Raw genomic sequence first — 24,736 nt, 5'->3', positions numbered from 1 at the left:
CGTTTGGCTGGGGAAGGCAAGGGCATAAAGAGATGCTGAGGGAGTGGGCACTGTCAGAGAGTCAGTGCTGAGGGAGTGGGCATTGTCAGAGAGTCAGTGCTGAGGGAGAGCTGCACTGTGGGAGGGTCAACACTGAGGGAGTGGACACTGTCAGAGGGTCAGTGCTGACAGAGTGGACACTGTTGGAGGGTCAGCGCTCAGGAAGTGGGCAGTGTTGGAGGGTCAGCACTGAGATAGTGGGCACTGTCGGAGGGTCAGCATTGAGGGAGTAGACCCTGTCATAGAATCAGTGCTGAGTGAGTGGGTATTGTTGGAGGGTCAGCTTGAGGGTGTGGGTAATGTTGAAGAGTCCGTGCTGAGGGAGTAGGTATAGAACATAGCGCAGAACAGGCCCTTCAGCCCTTGATGTCACCGACCTGTGAACTATTCTCAGCTCGTCCCCCTGCAATATCCCAAAATCATCCATGTGCTTATCTAAGGATTGTTTAAATCTCCCTAATGTGGCCGAGTTGACTACATTAGCAGGTAGGGCATTCCACACCCTTACCACTCTTTGAGTAAAGAGCCTGCCTCTGACATCTGTCTTAAATCTATCACCCCTCAATTTGTAGTTATGCCCCCTCGTACACGCTGACATCATCATCCTTGGAAAAAGACTTTCACTGTCTACCCTCTCTAATCCTCTGATCATCTTGTATGTCTCTATCAAATCCCCTCTTAGCCGCCTTCTTGCCAATGAGAACAGGTTCAAGTCTCTCAGCCTTTCCTTGTAAGACCTTCCCTCCAGACCAGGCAACATCCTGGTAAATCTCCTCTGCACCTTTTCCAATGCTTCCACATCCTTCCCGAAATATGGGGACCAGAACTGTACACAATATTCCAAGTGTGGCCTCACCAGCATTTTGTATAGTTGCAGCATGATATTGCAGCTCTGGAACTCAATCCCTCTACGAATGAAACCTAACACACCGTATGCCTTCTTAACAGCACTATCCACCTGGGGGGCAACTTTCAGGGATCTATGTACATGGGACTCCAAGATCCCTCTGCACATCCACACTACCAAGAATCTTTCCATTGACCCAGTAATCTGCCTTCCTGTTATTGTTCCCAAAGTGCATCACTTCACATTTAGTTTCATTGAACTCCATTTGCCATCCCTCAGCCCAATTCTGCAATTTATCCAAGTCCCTCTGCAACCTGTAACATTCTTCCACACTGTCCACTACTCCACCAACTTTAGCGTCGTCTGCAAACCCATTCACCTATGCCTGCGTCTAAGTCATTTATAAAAATGACAAAGAGGAGTGGTCCCAAAACAGACCCTTGTGGCACACCACTAGTAACTGGACTCCAGGCTGAATATTTTCCATCAACCACCACTCGCTGCCACCTTTCAGAAAACCAGTTTCTAATCCAAACTGTTAAATCGCCCTCAATCCCATGCCTCTGCATTTTCTCCATCAGCCTACCATGTGGAACCTTATCAAAGGCTTTACTGAAGTCCATGTGTACCACGTCAATTGCTCTACCCTCATCTACATGCTTAGTCACCTTCTCAAAAAACTCAATGAGGTTTGTGAGACTTGACCTGCCCTTGATGAAACCATGTTGACTATCTGAAATCAAATTATCGGAGGGCTGTTGTGCCCAGTGTTGTCAACAAACATCAGGGAAAGGAAAAAACAGCATGAAGTGGGGCCTCTAGCCATGTAGCTGACTGTGGGATCTTGTTGTGCACAAGATGGCAGGTGTGATCCCCACTGGGCTTCCAAAAGCACCCCCTCACCTGGTGCCTGTACCAGACTCTGGGGCAGCCAGATGCAAAGGGTACTACAGCAATGCAAGTCTTTGTCTCATGTGTATGGTTTACCTCTGACTGCCTTAGGCCTTTACTACAGCAAGTGTCCAAATGAGGCGGGGGTTCCGGGGGGGGGATTCAAAATCCAGTAATTTCCCTGGCCTCTGGGGGGGTCAATGGGAAATGCGCCAATCATCGACATTGGCAGTACTGTCGCCTAAGATTCTGAATCTAAAAATAAACAACATGCTCTGGTCGAGAATAACAGACTCGGAACAGACTTTCTGTTCCCACATTTGAGGATCATTTCTCCCTATTGTTTATTGATTCAGAATACGTCTCCAATTTCTGCCAAATTCAGTGTGCCTCTCTTCTCTTTCCCTCCGTGAACTGAGGCCCACTTTGGTTGGGCCTGGATCTCTGTTGCCAAATCTAAATGAATCACAGCAAAATAAACTAGCCGAGTGCCAGGTCTGACTGAAAAGGGCCTTTAACTCTCCACACCGTTGGACATAAGGTGCACTGCCCACACTCGTGCGACAAGAGCAGAGGTAGAGGTGAAGATAGGCCTGAGACCTGGGAACCAGGCCTGAAGCCTGCTTGGGAGTGATGCCAATGTCCTGATCCAGCTATAAATCACCAAAGACTACCACCAACCCCCCCCCGAACCATGTTAGATCCAAAGGACGTGTCCAACTCCGACAGAAAAAAACAGCCAGAAGGATCTCTGCCGTCCTTGGGTGACAGGGACAGCATGGGGTTAGAGATAGAGTAAAGCTCCCTCTACACTGTCCCCCATCACACACTCCCAGGGACAGGGACAGCACAGGGTTAGATAAAGAGTAAAGCTCACTCTACACTGTCCCCCCCATCAAACACTCCCAGGGACAGCAGGGGGTTAGATACAGAGTAAAGCTCCCTCTACACTGTCCCCCATCAAACACTCCCAGGACAGGGACAGCACGGGGTCAGATACAGAGTAAAGTTCTCTCTACTCTTTAACTGAAAGTGAAGATTAATCTTTTAAACTGAAAGTGAAACAGAAGTAATACTGTACTCCCTTTATTTTCTTAATCTGAAAGTAAAGTCTCCTCAAAACAATCCCAAGTGACAGGGTTAGGCAGGGGGATAGGGGCTGGAGGGGGTGACAGAGATAGGGAGGAGATGTAGGGGCTGGAGGGGGTGACAGAGATGGGGAGGGGGTGTAGGGGCTGGAGGGGGTGACAGAGATAGGGAGGGGGTGTAGGGGCTGGAGGGGGTGTAGGGGCTGGAGGGGGTGACAGAGATAGGGAGGGGTTGGAGGTGCTGGAGGGGGTGACAGAGATAGGGAGGGGGTGTAGAGGCTGGAGGGGGTGACAGAGATAGGGAGGGAATGCAGGGGCTGGAGGGGGTGACAGAGATAGGGAGGGAATGCAGGGGCTGGAGAGGGTGACAGAGGTAAGGAGGGGTGTAGGGCCTAGAGGAAGTGACAGATATGTAGGGAGCTGGAGGGGATGACTGATGTAGGGAAGGGGTGTGGGGGTTGGAGGAGGGGTGTAGGGGCCTAGAGGAGGTGACAGATAGGGAGGGGATGTAGGGGGCTGGAGGAAGTGATAGGGAGGGGTGTGGGACTATGAAGAGAATGGGAAGTATCCATTCGGAACGGGTAACAGTTGAAGGTGATTCACAGGAGGAAGGGTGTGTAAGAGGAATGGGAACGATGTGAGTGTTCCCATGTGGGGTGAGATGTGACAGAAAGGGAGCAGGTACTCAATTAAACACACCAACCATGGGAAAAAGTCTTCTCACCTACTCATCCATCGTTGTCTGTCTCTCATACTCCCACCGCAGTCAGTCCCAGAGGCTGCTGCCTGTTTGTTAGGAACCAGGCCGCTCCCCCGTCTACATGTGGCTAGCCCAGAGTGAGCTTTGTAGAGTCTTGAAACTGGTGAGAGGTTTGGGCTGTGGAGCCCGACTGTGCCTGAACAGAGAGAGAGAGAGATCGATCGCCTTGATCTGCACTGGCCCGTTTGCCTTTATTTTCACTTTGCTTTTACTCTGAAGCTCATCTGTAAAAGGTCTCACTCAGACAGATTTCAATCTGCAATGATTCATGCCCCTGCCTTTTCCAGCTGCTGTCTGTGACCCGAAGCTGCCCGATGACCACGTCATGGCCCCAGCTCTTAATTGGTCTGTGTCTAAATGGGGCAGGTCACTATGCGGGGGTCCTGCTCCTTGGCACTGACTGGCACAGACCACACAGCAAAGTTACATGTTGGGCGTCAGGGCAGTGTGAACTATTACAGTGAGAGAGAGATACACACATACAGTTACAGACAGAGACACATGCACACATTAACACAGATGTGAACACACACACACACACAAATAGACACACTAACACACAGACACTAATGTATAGACACATATTAACAGTCATGCTAATTTACAGACACACAATAATACACAAACACTAATTTACAGACACACTAACTTAGACGAACACTAACACACAGACACACTAACTTACAGACATAGACTAACACACAGCCACACAATAACTTACAGATACACACTAACACATTCTAACTTATAGACACACACTAACTTACAGATCTACACTAATACACAGATACACACTAACTTACACACTAATACTCAGACACAGTTAACACACAGACTAACTTACAGACACTAACAGACACACAATAACCTACAGATACACACTAATACACAGACACACTAACTTACAGACACACACACTAACACAGACACAGTAACTTACAGGCACACACTAACATACAGACACACTAATTTACAGACACAGATTAATACACAGACACACTAATTTACAGACACAGATTAATACACAGACACACACTAATTTACAGACACAGATTAATACACAGACACACACTAATTTACAGACACACAATAACCTACAGATACACACTAACAGATACACTAACTTACAGACACACACACTAACATACAGACACAGTAACTTACAGATACACTAACTTACAGGCACACACTAACATACAGACACACACTAACACAGACACACTAACACACAGACACACTAACTTATAGACACAGATTAATACACAGACACACACTAACACAGTCACACACACACACTAACTTACAGACAGATTAATACACAGACACACACTAACTTACAGGCACACACAGACACACTAATACATTAACACACAGACACACTAATACATAAACACACACTAATACACAGACACAGATTAATACACAGACACATTAATACACAGACACACTAACTTATAGACACAGATTAATACACAGACACACACTAATACACAGACACTAACTTACAGACACACACCAACACACACACTAGCTTACACATGCACACTCAGGCTCTAACACAGACCCCAAGACACAAACTAAAACACTAACTTACAGGCACACAGTCAAACACTAACACACACAGACACAACACACACTCAGAGTCCTGTCTCTTGTTAGCATGGATATCAATGGTCCAGCCACAGGGGATGGGTTCACCTTCCCTGAAGTTTTGAGGCGATGCTGAGCCCGGTGAAACTGAGAACATTCCTAGTGGACATGACAGAATGAGCTAGGGACTGTAATAAATAATGGTTATCGAACCACCTCTGTTCAGACACGTTAGGAGACCAAGCTGTGTGTCCAGGTGGGTCGCAAATCCAGAGCCTGCAGTCTAACCAAGGGCCACATCTTCAGAAGGAGGGAGCAGCCTGGTTAGGACTAAGGTGTGGAGGAATTCCTCCACTTTGAGGCTGACAAGCCTCAGGAATTCTCTTTCCCCAGAGGGCAAGGGGAGGGGTCAGTGTTTGAAGAAAGGGTTTCTAGAGACAGACTGAAAGGGGCTCCCATTCCCGGCTGTTTTAAAATTTCCTTGACCAGACTGTCGGGGAGTGCTGGGGAAGGAGGCGTGGTATATCTTTACATGAGATGAAAAGGAATACAAGGCATGGCAGGGGGAGAAAAAGACCACAAATGTGAAAGCCACAGATTTTGTAAAGACACTGTGGGACTGTTCCCAGACACAGAGAGAAAAGGCAGGAGAGATTAGTGGATGCAGATATTGAACATTATGAGGGGTTTTTTTCAGGGTCAACATGAACAAGAGAATCATTTAAATTCACAGAGACGTACGTGCTCAGCATCTCTCAGGCAGTCCCAAATTGCTCTGTGCGAGGGTGGAGGGTGAACAGTTACAAATTTCCCCCCCCCCCCCCCAATGTGAGGTAGGGACAGTGCCCTTAGTGATGGAATTCCGGGGTTTTGACAATGAAGGAGTGATGATAGATTTCCAAGTCGGGATGCTGTGGGGCTCAGAGGGGAATCTTGTCTCCTAACCAAGAGAGGCTCAGTCACAGGACCCAATTTCATATTTAAACTCTATGTATTAAATCTGAGAATCTCAACAATGAGGACCATGAGAAACATCACCCAATATGATTTTTTTTAAAAACTGCAGAAGGAGCACAGGAAATCTGCCACCCTAACCTAGTCTGGAATTAAATGTGACTCCAGACCCCTCTGCAAAGGGCCTGGCTCCCCTCTGAAATGCCCCAAGTGAGTTACACAGTTCACAGGGCAATTAGGGATGAGCAAAACAACAAAATCAAGGGCTGGCCCAGCCAGTGATGCCCGTGAGCCGAAGGGAAGCATCACCAGTGTAGGTCAAAGGCCCTTCGGCTGCAAGCATTGGCTCCAATAGGAGATTGACAGAAATTACAAAAGGTCTTGTATCTCTATGAGAGAGAGTGAGTGAGTGTGAGAGAGCAAGTGTGTGAGAGAGAGAGTGAGTATGTGAGTGAGACTGTATGTGAATGAGTGTATTTAAGAGAGTGAGTGTATGTGAGTGTGTGCAAGAGAGTGAGTGTGTGTGTATGTGAGCGTGTGCGAGAGAGAGAGTGTATGTGAGTGAGTGTGTGTGTGAGAGAGTGAGTGTATGTGAGTGAGTGTGTGAGAGAGAGTGAGTGAATGTGAGTGGGTGTATGTGAGTGAGTGTATGCGAGTGGGTGTATGCGAGTGGGTGTATGCGAGTGAGTGTATGCGAGTGAGTGTATGCGAGTGAGTGTATACGAGTGAGTGTATACGAGTGAGTGTATGTGTGAGTGAGTGTGTGAGAGAGAGTCAGTGTAATTGAGTGTGTGTGAGAGTGAGTGTATGTGAGAAAGAGTGAGTGTATGTGAGAGAGAGTGAGTATGTGAGAGAGAATGAGTGTGTGCGAGAGTGAGTGTGTGAGTGAGTGTGTTTAAGAGTGTGTGTGAATGAGTGTGTGTGAGAGAGTGAGTATGTGAGTGTGTATGAGAGTGTGTGTGAGAGAGTGTATGTGAGTGAGTGTGAGAGAGTCAGTGTATGAGTGAGTGTGTGTGTGAGAGTGAATATATGTTAGAGAGAGTGAGTGTATATGTGTAAGTGTTAGAGAGTGTGTGTGTATGTGAGTGTGTGCAAGACAGTGTGTATGTGTGTGAGACAGAAAATGAACGTATGTGCGAGAGAGTATGTGTGAGAGTGAGTGTAAGTGAGTGTGTGTGTATGTGAGCATGTGTGAGAGTGAGTGTATGTGAGTGCGAGAGAGAGTGAGTGTGTGAGAGAGTGGGTGTATGTGAGTGAGTGTGTGAGAGAGTGAGTGTGTGAGAGTGAGTGTGTGAGAGAGTGAGTGTGTGTGAGAGTGAGTGTGTGTGAGAGTGAGTGTATGTGAGTGAGTGTGTGTGAGAGAGTGAGTGTGTGTATATGTGTAAGTATGAGAGTGTGTCTGAGTGAGTGTATGAGTGCGAGAGAGAGTGAGTGTATGTGAGTGAGTGTGTGCGAGTGAGTGTATGTGAGTGTGAGAGAGAGTGAGTGTATGTGAGTGAGTGTGTGAGAGAGAAAGTCAGTGTGAGTGTATGTGAGAATGAGTGTATGTGAGAGTGAGTGTATGTGAGTGTGTGAGACTGAGTATGTGTGTGTGACAGAAAATAAGTGAGTGTGTGAGAGACTGAGTGTATGTGAGCGAGTGTGTGTGAGAGTGAGTATGTGAGTGTGTGTGAGAGAGTGAGTGTGTGTGAGAGAGTGAATGTGTGTATATGTGTAAGTATGAGAGTGTGTCTGAGTGTATGTGAGTGCGAGAGAGAGTGAGTGTATGTGAGTGAGTGTGTGCGAGAGAGTGAGTGTATGTGAGTGTGAGAGAGAGTGTATGTGAGTGAGTGTGTGAGAGAGAAAGTCAGTGTGAGTGTATGTGAGAGTGAGTGTATGTGAGTGTGTGTGAGACTGAGTATGTGTGTGTGAGAGAGTGAGTGTATGTGAGTGTGTGTGAGACAGTGTATGTGAGTGTGAGAGAGAGAGTATGTGTGTGTGACAGAAAATAAGTGAGTGTGTGAGAGACTGAGTGTATGTGAGCGAGTGTGTGTGAGAGTGAGTATGTGAGTGTGTGTGAGAGAGTGAGTGTATGTGAGTGAGTGTATGTGAGTGAGTGTGTGCGAGAGAGTGAGTGTATGTGAGTGTGAGAGAGAGTGTATGTGAGTGAGTGTGTGAGAGAGAAAGTCAGTGTGAGTGTATGTGAGAGTGAGTGTATGTGAGTGTGTGTGAGACTGAGTATGTGTGTGTGAGAGAGAGTGAGTGTGTGTGAGACTGTATGTGAGTGTGTGAGAGAGAGTATGTGTGTGTGACAGAAAATAAGTGAGTGTGTGAGAGACTGAGTGTGTGTGAGAGTGAGTATGTGAGTGTGTGTGAGAGAGTGAGTGTATGTGAGTGTGTGTGTGAGAGAGTGAGTGTGTGTATATGTGTAAGTGAGAGTGTGTCTGAGTGAGTGTATATGAGTGCGAGAGAGAGTGAGTGTATGTGAGTGAGTGTGCGAGAGAGTGAGTGTATGTGAGTGTGAGAGAGAGTGTATGTGAGTGAGTGTGTGAGAGAGAAAGTCAGTGTGAGAGTGAGTGTATGTGAGTGAGTGTGTGAGAGAGAAAGTCAGTGTGAGAGTGAGTGTATGTGAGTGAGTGTGTGAAAGAGAAAGTCAGTGTGAGAGTGAGTGTATGTGAGTGTGTGTGAGACTGAGTATGTGTGTGTGAGAGAGAGTGAGTGTATGTGAGAGTGAGTGTGTGTGAGACAGTGTATGTGAGTGTGTGAGAGAGAGTATGTGTGTGTGACAGAAAATAAGTGAGTGTGTGAGAGACTGAGTGTATGTGAGTGTGAGAGAGACTGAGTGTGTGAGAGAGAGTGAGTGTGTCTGATCGTGTTTTTGGGATCCTTTGGGGGGAGGGAGAGCAGCCCCAAGTCATGGTCCACATTGGCACCAACGACATAGGTCAGAAGAGAGATGGGGACTTGAGGCAGAAATTCAGGGAGCTAAGATGGAAGCTTAGCGCTAGGACAAACAGAATTGTTGTCTCTGGTTTGCTGCCCGTGCCACGTGCTAGTGAGGTGAGGAATTGGGAGAGAAAGGAGGTGAACACGTGACTACAAGGGTGGTGCAGGAGGGAGGGTTTCGGGTTTTTGGATAATTGGAGCTCTTTCTGTGGTAGGTGGGACCTCTACAAGCAGGATGGTCTTCATCTAAACCAGAGGGGTACAAATATCCTGGGTGGGAAATTCGCTAAAGCTATTAAAGTGGATTTAAACTAATACAGCAGGGGGATGGGAACCAAAATTGTGGGACAGGTACAGAAGAAGATGAGAGTAGGGAGTTCCCAAATCAAGTATCTGACACTGGCAAGCGAGAACCTGGATTGAAGTGTGTGTACTTCAACACGAGGAGCATCCGAAATAAAGTGGGTGAACTGGCAGCGTGGGTTGGTACCTGGGACTTCGATGTTGTGGCCATTATGGAGACATGGATAGAGCAGGGACAGGAATGGCTGTTGCAGGTTCCGGGATTCAGATGTTTCAGTAAGAACAGAGAAGATGGTCAAAGAGGGGGAGGTGTGGCATTGTTGATCAGGGACAATATTACAGTTGTAGAAAGGATGTTTGGGGAATCGTCAACTGAGGCAGTATGGGCTGAGGTTAGAAACAGGAAAGAAGTCACCATGCTGGGAGTTTTCTATAGGCCTCCGAATAGTCCCAGAGATGTAGAGGAAAGGATAGCAAAGATGATTCCCGATAGGAGTGAGAGAGGCAGGGTAGTTGTCATGGGGGACTTCAACTATCCAAATATTGACTGGGATCACGACAGTACGAGTACTATAGATGGGTCAGTTTTTGTCCAGTGTGTGCAGGAGGGCTTCCTGACATAGTATGTAGACAGGCCTACAAGGGGCGAAGCCACTTTAGATTTAGTACTGCGTAATGAGCCTGGCCAGGTGTTAGATTTGGAAGTAGGTGAGCACTTTGGAGACAGCGATCACAATTCTGTCAGGTTTACTTTAGTGATGGAAAGTGATAGGTGTACTCCACCGAGCAAGCGTTACAGCTGGGGGAAGGGAAATTACGGTGCAATTAGGAAAGATTTAGGAAGCGTAGAATGGGGAAGGAAACTGCAGGGGATGAGCACATTAAAAATGTGGAGCTTATTCAAGGAAAAGCTCCTGTGTATCCTAGATAAGTATGTACCTGTCAGGCAGGGAGGAAGATACAGAATGTGTGAGCCATGGTTTACTAAGGAAGTGGAATCCCTGGTAAAGAAGAAGAAAGTGGCTGATGTTAGGACAAAATGTGAAAACTCAGGGCGCTTGAGGGTTACAAGGAAGTCAGGAAAGACCTAAAAAGAGAGCTCAGAAGAGCCAGGAGGAGACATGAGAAGTTGTTGGTGGATAGGATCAGGGTTAACCCTAAGGCTTTCCATAGGTATGTCAGGAATAAAAGAATGACAAGAGTTAAATTAGGGCCAGTCAAGGATAATAGTGGGAAGTTGTGTGTGGAGTCAGAGGAGATAGGGGAAGCACTGAATAAATATTTTTCGACAGTGTTCACTATAGAAAATGAAAATGTTGGCGAGGAAGATACAGAGATACTTGCACCTAGACTAGAAGAGATTGAGGTTCACAAGGAAGAGGTATTAGAAATACTGCAGTGTGTGAAATAGACAAGCCCCTGGGCCGGATGGGATCTATCCTAAGATCCTCTGGGAAGCAAGGGAAGAGATTACCGAGCCTTTGGCATTAATCTTCAAATCATCATTGTCTACAGGAATAGTGCCTGAGGACTGGAGGATAGCAAATGTGGTTCCCTTGTTCATAAAGGGTAGTAGAGACAACCCGAGTAATTACAGACCAGTGAGTTTCACTTCAGCTGTTGGTAAAGTGTTGGAAAAGGTTATAAGAGATAGGATTTATAACCATCTAGAAAAGAATAATCTGATCAGGGACAGTCAGCACAGTTTTGTGAAGGGTAGGTCATGCCTAACGAATCTTATTGAGTTTTTTGACAAAGTGACCAAACAGGTAGATGAGAGTAAACCAGTGTATATGGTGTATATAGATTTCAGTAAGGCATTCGATAAGGTTCCCCACAGTAGGCTATTATACAAAATGCGGAGGAATGGGATTGTGGGAGACATAGCAGCTTGGATCAGTAATTGTCTTGCTGAAAGAAAACAGAGGGTTGTAGTTGATGTATCATGTTCATCTTGTTGTCCAGTTACTAGCGGTGTACCGCAAGGATCGATGTTGGGTCCACTGCTGTTCGTCATTTTTATAAATGACCTGGATGAGGGCTTAGAAGGGTGGGTTAGTAAATTTGCCGACGACACTAAGGTCGTGGAGTTGTGGATAGTGACGAAGGATGTAGTAGGTTGCAGAGAGACATAGATAGGATGCAGAGCTGGGCTGGGAGGTGGCAAATGGAGTTTAATGTGGACAAGTGTGAGATGATACACTTTGGACGGAGTAATCGGAATGCAAAGTACTGGACTAATGGTAGGATTCTTGGGAGCACAGATGAGCAGAGATCTGTGTCCATGTACACAGATCCCTGAAAGTGGCCACTCAGATTGACATGGTTGTTAAGAAGGCATACAGTGTTTTGGCCTTTATTAATGGAGGGATTGAGTTCCTGAACCAGGAAGTTATGCTGCAGCTGTACAAAGCTCTGGTACGGCCACACTTGGAGTATTGTGTACAGTTCTGGTCACCGCATTATAAGAAGGATGTGGAAGCTTTGGAAAGGGTGCAGAGGAGATTTACTAGGATGTTGCCTGATATGGAAGGAATGTCTTACGAGGAAAGGCTGAGGGCCTTGAGGCTGTTCTCGTTAGAGAGAAGAAGGTTGAGAGGTGACTTAATAGAGACGTACAAGATAATCAGAGAGTTAGATAGGATGGACAGGGAGAGCCTTTTTCCAAGTATGGGGACTGCAAACACGAAGGGACACAACTTTAAAGTGAGGGGAGATAGGTATAAGACAGATGTCAGAGGTAGTTTCTTTACTCAGAGAGTAGTATGGATATGGAAAGCTTTGCCTGCATCGGTCGTAGATTTGCCAAGTTTAAGTGCATTTAAGTCGCCATTGGACAGACAAATGGATGTACATGGAATAGTGTAGGTGGGATGGGCTTCAGATTAGTATGACAGGGCGGCACAACATCGAGGGCCGAAGGGCCTACACTGCGCTGTAATGTTCAATGTTCTATAAGTGTATGTGAATGAGTGTATGTGAGTGAGTATATGTGAGAGAGAGGGAGTGTGTGAGAGAGAGTCAGTGTATGTGAGTGGGTGTGTGTGAGAGAGAGTCAGTGTATGTAGTGAGTGTGTGTGAGAGAGAGGGAGTGTGTGAGAGAGTCAGTGAATGTGAGTGTGAGAGAGCGAGTGTATATGAGTGAGTGTATGCGAGTGAGTGAGTGTGTGAGAGTGAATGTGAGTGAGTGTGAGAGAGAGTGAGTGTGTGTGAGTGTGTGTGAGAGAGAGTGAGTATATGTGAGTGAATGGGTGTGAGAAAGAGTGTATGAGTGTGAAAGAGAGAGTGAGTGTATGTTAGTGAGTGGGTGTGAGAGAGTGTATGTGACTGAAAGAGAGGGTGAGTGTATGTGATTGGGTGTATGTGAGAGAGAGTGAGTGCATGTGAGTGAGTGGGTGTGAGAGAGTGTATGTGAGTGTGAAAGAGAGGGTGAGTGTGTGTGAGTGAGTGTGTGTGAGAGAGAGTGAGTGTGTGTGTGTGAGTGTGTGTGAGAGTGAGTGTATGAGTGAGTGTGTGTGAGAGAGAGAGAGTGTATGTGAGTGTGAAAGAGAGGGTGAGTGTATGTGAGTGAGTGTATGTGAGGGAGTGTGTGAGAGTGAGCGAGTGTGTGAGAGAGTGAGTGTGTGTGAGAGTGTGTGTGTGAGAGAGAGTGAGTATATGTGAGTGAATGGGTGTGAGAGAGAGTGTATGAGTGTGAAAGAGAGAGTGAGTGTATGTTAGTGAGTGGGTGTGAGAGAGTGTATGTGACTGAAAGAGAGGGTGAGTGTATGTGATTGAGTGTGTTTGAGAGAGAGTGAGTGTATGTGAGTGAGTGGGTGTGAGAGAGTGTGTGAGTGTGAAAGAGAGGGTGAGTGTATGTGAGTGAGTGTGAGAGAGAGTGAGTGTATGTGAGTGAGAGTGAGAGAGAGTGTATGTGAGTGAGTGTGAGAGAGTAAGTGTATGTGAACATGTGTGAGAGAGAGTGAGTGTATGTGAGTGAATGGGTGTGAGAGAGAGTGTATGAGTGTGAAAGAGAGAGTGAGTGTATGTTAGTAAGTGGGTGTGAGAGAGTGTATGTGACTGAAAGAGAGGGTGAGTGTATGTGATTGAGTGTGTGTGAGAGAGAGTGAGTGTATGTGAGTGAGTGGGTGTGAGAGAGTGTATGTGAGTGTGAAAGAGGGTGAGTGTATGTGAGTGAGTGAGTGTGAGAGAGAGTGAGTGTATGTGAGTGTGAAAGAGAGGGTGAGTGTATGTGAGTGAGTGTGTGTGAGAGAGAGGGAGTGTGTGAGAGTGAGTGTATGTGAGTGTGTGTGAGAGAGAGTGTGTATGTTAGTGAGTGTGTGTTAGTGTGTGTGAGTGAGTGTGTGTGAGTGAGTGTGAGAGAGTGAGTGTGTGAGAGTGAGTGTGTGTGAGAGAGGGGGAGTGTGTGAGAGTGTGTGTGTGAGAGAGGGGGAGTGTATGTGAGTGTGTGTGAGAGAGAGTGAGTGTATGTTAGTGAATGTGTGTGAGAGGGAGTGTGTGAGAGAGTGTATGTGAGTGAGTGTGTGTGAGAGAGAGTGAGTGTATGTAAGTGTGTGAGAGAGAGTGTATGTTAGTGAGTGTATGTGAGAGAGTGAGTGTATGTGAGTGAATGGGTGTGAGAGAGTGTATGAGTGTGAAAGAGGGAGTGAGTAAGTGGGTGTGAGAGAGTGTATGTGAGTGTGAAAGAGAGGGTGAGTGTATGTGAGTGAGAGTGAGAGAGAGTGTGTGTGAGAGAATGCGTGTGTGAGTGAGTGAGTGTGTGTGAGAGAGAGGGAGTGTGTGAGAGTGAGTGTATGATAGTGAGAGTGTGTGTATGTGAGCATATGTGAGAGTGTGTGTGTATGTGAGCGTGTGGGAGAGAGTGAGTGTATGTGAGAGAGTGTGTGAGAGTGTGTGTGTGTGAGAGTGTGTGTATGTGAGAGTGTGTGTGTATGTGAGCATGTGTGAGAGAGAGTGAGTGTATGTGAGTGTGAGAGAGTGAGTGTATGTGAGTGTGAGAAAGAGTGAGTATGTGAGTGTTTGTGAGAGAGTGTGTATATGTGAGCATGTGTGAGAGAGAGTGAGTATGTGAGTGTTTGTGAGAGAGTGTGAGTGTATGTGAGAGAGTGTGAGTGAGTGTATGTGAGAGAGTGTGAGTGAGTGTATGTGAGAGATGAGTGTGTGAGAGTGAGTGTATGTGAGTTGAGTGTATATGAGAGTGTGAGAGAGTCAGTCTATGTGAGTGAGAGTGAGTGTATGTGAGTGTTTGTGAGAGAGAGTGAGTGTATGTGAGTGAGTGTATGTGAATGAGTGTGTGAGAGAGAGTGTATGTGAGAGAGTGTATGTGAGAGTGTGAGTGAGTGTGAGAGAGTAAGTGTATGTGAACATGTGTGAGTGAGAGTGAGTGTATGTGAGTGTGTATGTGAGTGAGAGTGAGTGTATGTTAGTGAGTGTGTGTGAGAGTGAGTGTATGTGAGTGAGTGTGTGAGAGAGTGAGTGTGTGTGAGAGAGTAAGTGTATGTGAGCATGTGTGAGAGAGAGTGAGTGTGTGTGAGAGAGAGTGAGTGTTTGTGAGAGAGAGTGAGTATGTGAGTGAGTGTATGTGAGAGAGAGTGAGTGTATGTTAGTGAGTGTATGTTAGTGAGAGTGAGTGTATGTGAGAGTGAGTGAGTGTATGTGAGAGAGAGTGAGTATGTGAGTAAGTGTGTGTGTGAGAGGGAGTGCATGTGAGAGAGAGTGAGTGTATGTTAGTGAGTGTGTGTGAGAGGGAGTGTGTGAGAGTGTATGTGAGTGAGTGTGTGTGAGAGAGAGTGAGTGTATGTAAGTGTGTGAGAGAGAGTGAGTGTATGTTAGTGAGTGTGTGTGAGAGAGTGAGTGTATGTGAGTGAATGGGTGTGAGAGAGTGTATGAGTGTGAAAGAGGGAGTGAGTGAGTGGGTGTGAGAGAGTGTATGTGAGTGTGAAAGAGAGGGTGAGTGTATGTGAGTGAGTGTAAGAGAGAGAGTGTGTATGTGAGTGAGAGTGAGAGAGAGTGTGTGTGAGAGAGAGTGAAGGGATGTGTGAGAGAGTGCGTGTGTGAGAGAGAGGGAGTGTGTGAGAGTGAGTGTATGTGAGCATGTGTGAGAGTGTGTGTATGTGAGCGTGTGTGAGAGAGTGAGTGTATGTGAGAGAGTGTGTGAGAGTGTGTATGTGAGAGTGTGTGTATGTGAGCATGTGTGAGAGAGAGTGAGTGTATGTGAGTGTGAGAGAGAGTGAGTGTATGTGAGTGTGAGAGAGAGTGAGTATGTGAGTGTTTGTGAGAGAGTGTGTATATGTGAGCATGTGTGAGAGAGAGTGAGTATGTGAGTGTTTGTGAGAGAGTGTGAGTGTATGTGAGAGAGTGTGAATGAGTGTATGTGAGAGAGTGAGTGTATGTGAGAGAGTGTAAGTGAGTGTATGTGAGAGAGTGTAAGTGAGTGTATGTGAGAGAGTGAGTGTGTGAGAGTGAGTGTATGTGAGTGAGTGTATGTGAGAGAGTGAGTGTATGTGAGTGTTTCTGAGAGAGTGAGTGTATGTGAGTGAGTGTATGTGAATGAGTGTGAGAGAGAGTGTATGTGAGAGTGTGAGTGAGTGTGAGAGAGTAAGTGTATGTGAACATGTGTGAGAGAGAGTGAGTGTATGTGAGAGAGAGTGAGTGTATGTGAGTGAGTGTATGTGAGAGAGAGTGAGTGTATGTTAGTGAGTGTGTGTGTGAGTGAGTGTATGTGAGTGAGTGTGTGAGAGTGAGTGTGTGGTGAGAGAGAGTAAGTTGAGTGTATGTGTGTGTGTGAGAGTGAGTGTGTGTGAGATAATGAGTGTGTGTGAGAGGTGAGCGAGTGTATGTGAGTGTGTGTGAGTGAGTGTGTGTGAGAGAGAAGTGTATGTGAGTGTGTGTGAGTGAGTGTATGTGTGTGATAGAGAATGAGTGTATGTGAGTGTGTGAGAGGGTGTGAGTGTATGTGAGCGTGTGTGAGAGAGTGAGTGTATGTGAGAGAGTGTGTGAGAGTGTGTGTATGTGAGAGTGTGTGTATGTGAGATGTGTGAGAGAGAGTGAGTGTATGTGAGTGTGAGAGAGAGTGAGTATGTGAGTGTTTGTGAGAGAGTGTGTATATGTGAGCATGTGTGAGAGAGAGTGAGTATGTGAGTGTTTGTGAGAGAGTGTGAGTGTATGTGAGAGAGTGTGAATGAGTGTATGTGAGAGAGTGAGCGTATGTGAGAGAGTGTGAGTGAGTGTATGTGAGAGATGAGTGTGTGAGAGTGAGTGTATGTGTGTGATAGAGAATGAGTGTATGTGAGTGTGTGAGAGAGTGTGAGTGTATGTGAGTGTGTGAGAGAGAGTGAGTGTATGTTAGTGAGTGTGTGAGAGAGAATGTGTGTATGTGAGAGTGTGTGTGTATGTGAGCGTGTGTGAGAGAGAGTGAGTGTACAAAGCGTGTGTGTGAGAGAGTGTGAATGAGTGTATGTGAGAGAATGAGTGAGTGTGAGAGTGAGTGTATGTGAGTGAGTGAGTGTATGTGAGAGTGAGTGTATGTTAGTTTGTGAGAGAGAGTGAGTGTATGTGAGTGGGTGTGAGTGTGTGAGAGTGAGTGTATGTGAGAGTGTATGAGAGAGTGAGTGAGATAATGAGAGAGTGAATGTGTGTGAGAGAGTGAGTGTGTGTGAGAGAGTATGTGTGTGTGTGATAGTGTATGTTAGTGAGCGTGTGTGAGTGTGTGTGTGAGATAATGAGTATGTGAATGTGTGTGAGAGAGTGAGTGTGTATGTGTGTGTTTGAGAGAATGAGTATATGTGAGTGAGTGTGTATGTGATTGTGTGTGAGAGAGTGAGTGTATGTGTTTGTGAGAGAGAGAGAGTGTATGTGAGTGAGTGTATATGAGAGAGTGTGTGAGTGTATGTGGTGTGTGTGTGAGAGGTGTGTGTGAGTGTATGTGAGTGTGTGTGAGTGAGAGTGAGTGTGTGTGAGTGTATGTGAGTGTGTGAGAGACTGTGAGTGTGTGTGAGAGAGAGAGTGAGTATATGTGAGTGAGTGTGTAGAGAGAGAGTGTGAGTGAGTGTGTGCAGAGAGTGTGTGTATGTAAGTGTGTGTGAGAGAGAGTGAATGTATGTTAGTGAGTGTGTGTGTGAGAGAGAGTGAGTGTGTGTGTGAAGAGAGTGAATGTATGTTAGTGAGTGTGTGTGAGAGAGAGTGTGTGTGTGTGTGGGTGTGTGATGGGTGTGTGTGAGTGAGAGTGATGTATGTTAGTGAGTGTGTGTGTGTGGAGATGTGTGTGGTGTGAGAGTGAGTGGTGTCGTGTGTGTGAGAGTGAGGAGTGTGTATGTGAGTGTGTGTGTGTGAGAGAGTGAGTGTATGTATGTTTGTGAGGGAGAGAGAGTGTGGGTGAGTGAGTGTATGTGTGAGAGGTGTGGAGTGTGTGAGAGAGCGAGTGAGTATATGTGTGTTTGTGAGAGTGAGTGTGAGATAATGAGTATGTGTGTGTGCTGAGTGAGTGTGTGTTGAGACAGTGAGCGAGTGTATGTAAGTGTGTGTGTGAGAGAGTGTGAGTGTATGTGAGTGAGTGTGTATGAGAGAGTGAGTGAGTGTATGTGTGTGTGATAGAGAATGAGTGTATGTGAGTGTGTGAGAGAGTGAGTGTATGTTAGTGAGTGTGTGAGAGACAGTGTGTGTGAGATAATGAGTATGAGTGTGTGAGAGTGAGTGAGTGTGTATGTGTGCGTGTGAGAGAGAGTGAGTATATGTGTGTGTGAGAGAGTGTGTGAGTGTGAGTGTACGTGAGTGTGAGTGTATGTGTGTGTGTATGTGTGTGTGAGTGTGTGAGAGAGTGTGTGAGATAATGAGAGTGAGTGAGAGAGTAAGTGTATGTGAGTGTGTGTGAGAGAGTGTATGTGTGTGTGATAGAGAATGTGTATGAGAGCGTGTGAGAGAGAGTGAGTGTATGTTAGTGTGTGAGAGTTGGTGTGTGAGATAATGAGTATGAGTGTGTATGTCAGAATGAGTGAGTGTGTATGTGTGTGTGAGAGAATGAGTGTATGTGAGTGAGTGCATATGTGTGCGTGTGAGAGAGAGTGAGTATATGTGAGTGTGTGAGAGAGTGTGTATGTGAGTGTGTGTGTATGTGAGCGGTGTGAGAGTGAGTGTTTGTGAGAGTGAGTGTATGTGAATGAGTGTGTCTGAGAGTGAGTGAGTGTATGTGAGAGTGTGTGTGTGAGAGAGTGTGTGTAAGATAATGAGTGAGAGTGTGTGTGTGAGTGAGTGTGTGAGTGTATGTGAGTGAGTGAGTGAGTCTGAGAGTGAGAGAATGACTATGTGAGTGAGTGAGAGAGAGTGAGTGTATGTGAGTGTGTGTGTGAGTGAGTGTGTGTGAGAGAGTGTATGTGAGTGAGTGAGTGAGTCTGAGAGTGAGAGAATGACTATGTGAGTGAGTGAGAGAGAGTGAGTGTATGTGAGTGTGTGTGAGTGAGTGTGTGTGTGTGAGAGAGAGTGTGTGAATGAGTGTGTATGAGAGAGTGAATGTATGAGAGAGAGAGAGTGTGTGTATGAGAGAGAGTGTGTGTATGAGAGAGAGAGTGAGTGTATATGAGTGTGTGTGAGTGAGTGTGTGTGTGAGAGAGAGTGTGTGTGAATGAGTGTGTATGAGAGAGAGTGTGTGTATGAGAGAGAGAGTGTGTGTATGAGAGAGAGAGTGTGTATGTGTGAGAGTGTGTGTGTGTGAGAGAGAGTGTGTGTGAGAGAGAGTGAGTGTGTGTGTGTGAGAGTGTGTGTGTGAGTGTGAGTGTGTGTGTATATGCCTAGGAGGGACTGTATGTGTGCATCAGTGTGTGTGTGGAGGAGACAGTGCAAGTTTGTAATGCCCCTGCAGTTGATTAGCCCGTTCCTAGCAGACAGCAGTGGAAAAGCCTGAAGTGGATCGGGGGGGAGCTGATGACGCCTAGAACAGTGTCCGTCTGCTCCCCAAACCCACCCTTCTTCCCACGCATCAAGAATTTCGGGACTGCAACCCAAGAGTAGGGCCCCTTGAACATCCTGAAGCCAGGGTCTTGAGCGCAGATCACCCAGAGAATGGAGGGACATTGCAGGGTGTTTTCTACAGAGTGAGTACACAACACAATTCACTTTCTCTAACACAACACAGCAGAAACAGAATCCCCCTGTGTGTGTGTCTCTCTCTCTCTCTCTCTCTCTCACTCACTCATTAACTCTCTCTCTCTCTCTCACACACACAAACACACACACACAGAGCTGGACGTAGTGCACACACTTAGCCCAACTTGACCAGAACCCACTCCCAATCTCCTCCATCCCTCATCAAAACCTTCCAGCAGTCTCTGTGCCAGAGATTTTGCAGTCACTGTGATTTCTCACTCCCCTTTGGCTGCTCTTTTTCTCCAGCCCTTTCTCTCGTCTGGATTTCTCCCTCTGTTTCTCTGCCACCTCCCCCTGAGTCGTTCCTCCTTTCATCTGCCCATTGCAGTCTGTCTGTAATTATGGCACCAGCATCTCCGCTCTTTCAACTTCTTTTTTGTATCATTAACAAGCTCAGTCCTCACATGGATCCCTCTGTGATCTTTATTCCTTCTTCCCACTCGTTTCCTGATTTTCCTCTGTGAGGGACTGCCACACTCTGTCGGCTCTCTGCCTTTAGCATCAAATTCCTGCTGCACAATTAAGCTGCTCGACCCATCTGCTTCATTCTAGGTTTCAACTCCATGCTCGCCTCTTGCCCAGTCATCCTACTCTCCCTCCCTGTGTTTATCCAGCTGACCCACTCACTTCAATTTTGGCTATTTACCCTCCCCCACTCCCCGTGGGAGCTAGTCCCCCATTCTCCGCCCCCACTCCCCGTGGGAGTGAGTCCCCCATTCTCCACCCCCCCCCCCCCCCCCCCCCCCCCCACTCCCCATGGGAGCGAGTCCCCCATTCTCCCCCCACTCCCCGTGGGAGTGAGTCCCCCATTCTCCACCCCCCCCCCCCCCCCCCACTCCCCATGGGAGCGAGTCCCCCATTCTCTCCCCACTCCCCGTGGGAGCGAGTCCCCCATTCTCCCCCCACTCCCTGTGGGAGCGAGTCCCCCATTCTCCCCCCACTCCCCGTGGAAGTGGGTCCCCCCTTCGCCCCCCCCCCCCACTCCCCGTGGGAGCGAGTCCCCCAATCTCCCCCCACTCCCCGTGGGAATGAGTCCCCCATTCTCCCCCCACTCCCCGTGGGAGTGAGTCCCCCATTCTCCTCCCCCCCCACTCCCCGTGGGAGCGAGTCCCCCATTCTCCCCCCACTCCCCGTGGGAGCGAGTCCCCCATTCTCCCCCCACTCCCCGTGGAAGCGGGTCCCCCCTTCGCCCCCCACTCCCCTTGGGAGCGAGTCCCCCAATCTCCCCCCACTCCCCGTGGGAGTGAGTCCCCCATTCTCCCCCCACTCCTCGTGGGAGCACGTCCCCCATTCTCCCCCCACTCCCCGTGGGAGCACGTCCCCCATTCTCCTCCCCCCCCCCACTCCCCGTGGGAGCGAGTCCCCCAATCTCCCCCCACTCCCCGTGGGAATGAGTCCCCCATTCTCCCCCCACTCCTCGTGGGAGCACGTCCCCCATTCTCACCCCACTCCCCGTGGGAGCACGTTCCCCATTCTCCCCCCACTCCCCGTGGGAGCACGTCCCCCATTCTCCCCCCACTCCCCGTGGGAACACGTCCCCCATCCAGAGAAATATCAGAGTTGGTTCTTTGAGGATTTCAAATGAAATTTGTATCTGACAAGATTTCAGAACTGAACACCGAAGGTGGGAGGGAGCTGAGATGGGCAAGATAAGCAACCCCCCCTCGCCACCAACCAGACAATCGGGAACCCTGTTTCTTGAGATCCTGCGGGCCTGTGGCACCACATTAGAAAAGAAAGAGACTGTTCATCCCATTAGGTCTGCCCCACTATTGAGTGCTTCATCCCATAACCCTGGCTGCTGTTTCTCAATGGAAACAAATAAACCCACTCTGTCTCAGCTACGTGACCGAAACAGAGGGCTTGGGGGGAGGAGTGGGGGGAAGGTTGGTGTTCCTGGGATGAGGTAGAACGTTTGGATTTGAGTCCCACTGTAGTTAAACCAACCCCTCTCCAGTGTGTGGGTATACCCCTTTGGAGGGGGGTGTTGGGGGTGGAATCTGAGTGCAAGAGTGTGGTGCTGGAAAGGCACAGCCAGTCAGGCAGCATCCAAGGAGCAGGAGTCTATGCCTCGACCATAAGCTCTTCATCAGGAATGATTTGGAGGCGTTGGTGTTGGACTGGGGTGTACAAAGTTAAAATCACACAACACCAGGTTATAGTCCAACAGGTTTAATTGGAAGCACACTAGCTTTCGGAGCGTCGCTCCTTCATCAGGCAATCACCTGATGAAGGAGCAGCACTCCGAAAGCTAGTGTGCTTCCAATTAAACCTGTTGGACTATAACCTGGTGTTGTGTGATTTTTAACTTCTTTAGGAATGAGGGGATGGCCCAAGCGGGCTGAGAGATAAATGGGAGGGGAGTGGGGCTTGTGGGGGAAGGGAGCTGAGAGTGCGATCGGTAGATGAAGGTGGGGGCGAAGGTGATAGGTCAGAGAAGAGGGTGGAGCTAATAGGTGTGAAGGAAGATGGACAGTTCAAGAGGGCGGTGACAAGTTGGAGGGTTGAATCTGAGATAAGTTGGGGGTGAGGAGAAATGAGGAAACTGGTGAAATCCATATTGATCCCGTGGGTTTGGAGGGTCCCAAGGCGGAAGATGAGGTGTTCTTCCACCAGGCATGTCCTCGGCAGAGTGGGAGGGTGAGTTGAAGTGTTCAGCCACAGGGCGGTGGAGTTGTTTACTGCATGTGTCCCAGAGATGTTCTCTGAAACGTTCCACAAGTTAGGAAGGAAACCTGTCTACCTTACCCAGTCCGATCTTATACGTGACTCCAGACCCCACACAGTGATGGGGCTGACTCTGAACTGTCTTCTGAAACGTCCCTGAGTTAGGTCAAGGGGGTAATTAGGGTTGGGTTACACTGCTGGCCCAGGCAGTAACCCACCCTCTTGAGATGACAGTCGTCCCTGCATCTTCCTACATTGGCACATTTAATTTCCACTTGGTTCCTCTCTCTCTCTCTCCTCTCCACCCCCTCCCCCCCCCCCCCAACACACATTTCTACATCCTTGTTTGAATCTGTCTGTACTCTTTCAGGATTAAGAAATTTAATTTTTTTATGCTTCCTGTCCAATTCCTGCTAAGCCTCTCAACTCTCTAAAGATCTTTAATCTCTCTCTCTCTCACACCCAGACATGCATTCACTCACAGCGACACACACACACACACTCAGACATATGCACACTCACTCACAGACATATACATACAGAGACACACAGCCACACACTCTCAGACTCACAGAGACACATTTACACAGTCACATAGATGCACAGACACACCCACACTCTCAGACATACACACTCAGAGACTCACACACACTCACAGACACACTCAAATACACAAACTCACAGGTACGCTCATAGAGACAAACACACATCCAGAGATGCTCATACATACACACACACAAATACACAAACTCACAGACACACTCTCATACAGAGATACGCTCATAGAGACACACACCCCCCCAAACTCACAGACACACACATGCAGAGACTCTCTCACACACACACACACATGCAGAGACTCTCTCTCACACACACATATCCCCAAACTCACAGACACACACATGCAGAGACTCTCTCATACACACCCAAATACACAAACTCACAGACACACTCTCATACAGAGATACGCTCATAGAGACACACATATCCCCAAACTCACAGACACACACATGCAGAGACTCTCTCACACACACATATCCCCAAACTCACAGACACACACATGCAGAGACTCTCTCACACACACATATACCCAAACTCACAGACACACTCTCATACAGAGATACGCTCATAGAGAAACACACATCCCCAAACTCACAGACACACACATGCAGAGACTCTCTCATACACACATATACCCAAACTCACAGACACACTCTCATACAGAGATACGCTCATAGAGACACACACATCCCCAAACTCACAGACACACACATGCAGAGACTCTCTCATACACAAACACACGCACACAGAAAACAAATGCATATTTTTGAAAAGGTTCCCCCTTTAAAACTAAAACAGAAGAATTGAGAGCAAACCTTTGAGTTTGCAGGCAGTTTCTGCTCCTTTACAGTCTCCCGCCCAGCTCTCAATCCCACAGGCAGCTTCAGTTGAGAGACGCTTTGCCACTCTGAAATTTTTCACATTACTGCGAGTTTCAAAAACAAGGTTGAGTTCTTGGTTCCTTCACTGAAGAGCGGGGGAGGTTCTCTCTTGCTCCAATCTTTTCTCTCTCTCACACACACACACACACACTGCAGCCTCTCTCCTTTTCTTAAAAAACAATAGCCTTCAGCTACTTTGCTTACCGTCCCTTCCTAAGCCACAGACTCTCCGCAGCGTTCAGAGCTGTAGCTTCCCAGCTCTCAGACACTGGAAGGTCCAGCATTAACCCCCTGTGCCCCATTTCCTTCTGAGTTTAACCCCCTGTGTCCCAGATCCCTCTCACCTTTAACCCCACATAGGCCAGGATCCCTATGCTTTAACTCTGTGATCAGAGCTGTCTCTGACCAGTTTGACCCGGGTTTAGCCCTGTCAGTCTCGGTTCAGTTTGACCCAGGTTTAGCCCTGTCTGTCCTGATTCAGTTAATCTGGGTTTAGCCTTGTCTGTCCCAGTTCAGTTTATCCTGGGTTTAGCCCTGCCTGCACTCGTTCGATTTGACCCAGGTTTAGAGTTGTCTGTCGTGTTTCCTTTTAATTTGAGTTTAGCCCTGTCTGTCCCGGTTCAGTTTCAGCTGGGTTAGCTCTGTCCTGGATCAGTTTGACCTGGGTTAGCCCTGTCCCGGATCAGTTTGACCTGGGATAGCGCTGACTGTCCTATTTCAGTTTCACCTGGGTTTAGCCCTGTCTGTTCCAGTTCAGTTTGACCTGGGTTTAGCCCAGTCTGTCCCGGTTCAGTTTGACCTGGGTTTAGTCCTGTCTGTCCCGGACCAGTTCGACGTGGGTTTAACCCTGTCTGTCTCGGTTCGGTTTGACGTGGGTTTAGTCCTGTCTGTCCCGGTTCGGTTTGACGTGGGTTTAGTCCTGTCTGTCCCGGTTCGGTTTGACGAGGGTTTAGTCCTGTCTGTCCTGGAGCAGTTTAACGTGGGTTTAGCATTCTCTGTCCTAGTTCAGTTTGACCTGGGTTTAGCCCTGTCCCGGTTCAGTTTGATCTGGGTTTAGTCCAGTCTGTCCCGGTTCGGTTTGACGTGGGTTTAG

The 24,736-nt window shown here is 47.7% G+C and overlaps 1 protein-coding gene across 2 annotated transcripts in view; it reads right to left on the bottom strand.

Moving 5' to 3' along the window:
• Positions 1-23,904, bottom strand: part of LOC122545672 (thrombospondin type-1 domain-containing protein 4-like) — a 103,108-nt gene extending 79,204 nt beyond the window's left edge. Inside the window, exons 1-2 of one of the 2 annotated variants that reach the window (XM_087984964.1) lie at positions 23,848-23,904; positions 3,590-3,761 (exon numbers count right to left, since the gene is read on the bottom strand). In XM_087984964.1, coding sequence (XP_087841090.1) covers positions 3,590-3,618 — 29 coding nt within the window. In that variant the 5' untranslated portion in view covers positions 3,619-3,761; positions 23,848-23,904. The other variant, XM_087984963.1, reaches the window with a different exon arrangement.
• Between the last annotated feature and the right edge of the window lie 832 nt (positions 23,905-24,736).

The sequence above is a fragment of the Chiloscyllium plagiosum genome, unplaced genomic scaffold (genome assembly GCF_037043375.1).
Source record: "Chiloscyllium plagiosum isolate Xiang-an unplaced genomic scaffold, Cpla_swu_hap1 HiC_scaffold_50, whole genome shotgun sequence".
Taxonomy (NCBI): Eukaryota; Metazoa; Chordata; class Chondrichthyes; order Orectolobiformes; family Hemiscylliidae; genus Chiloscyllium; species Chiloscyllium plagiosum.
The sequence above is the reverse complement of the archived record's forward strand: the minus strand, read 5'-3'. Positions and strand labels throughout refer to the sequence as shown.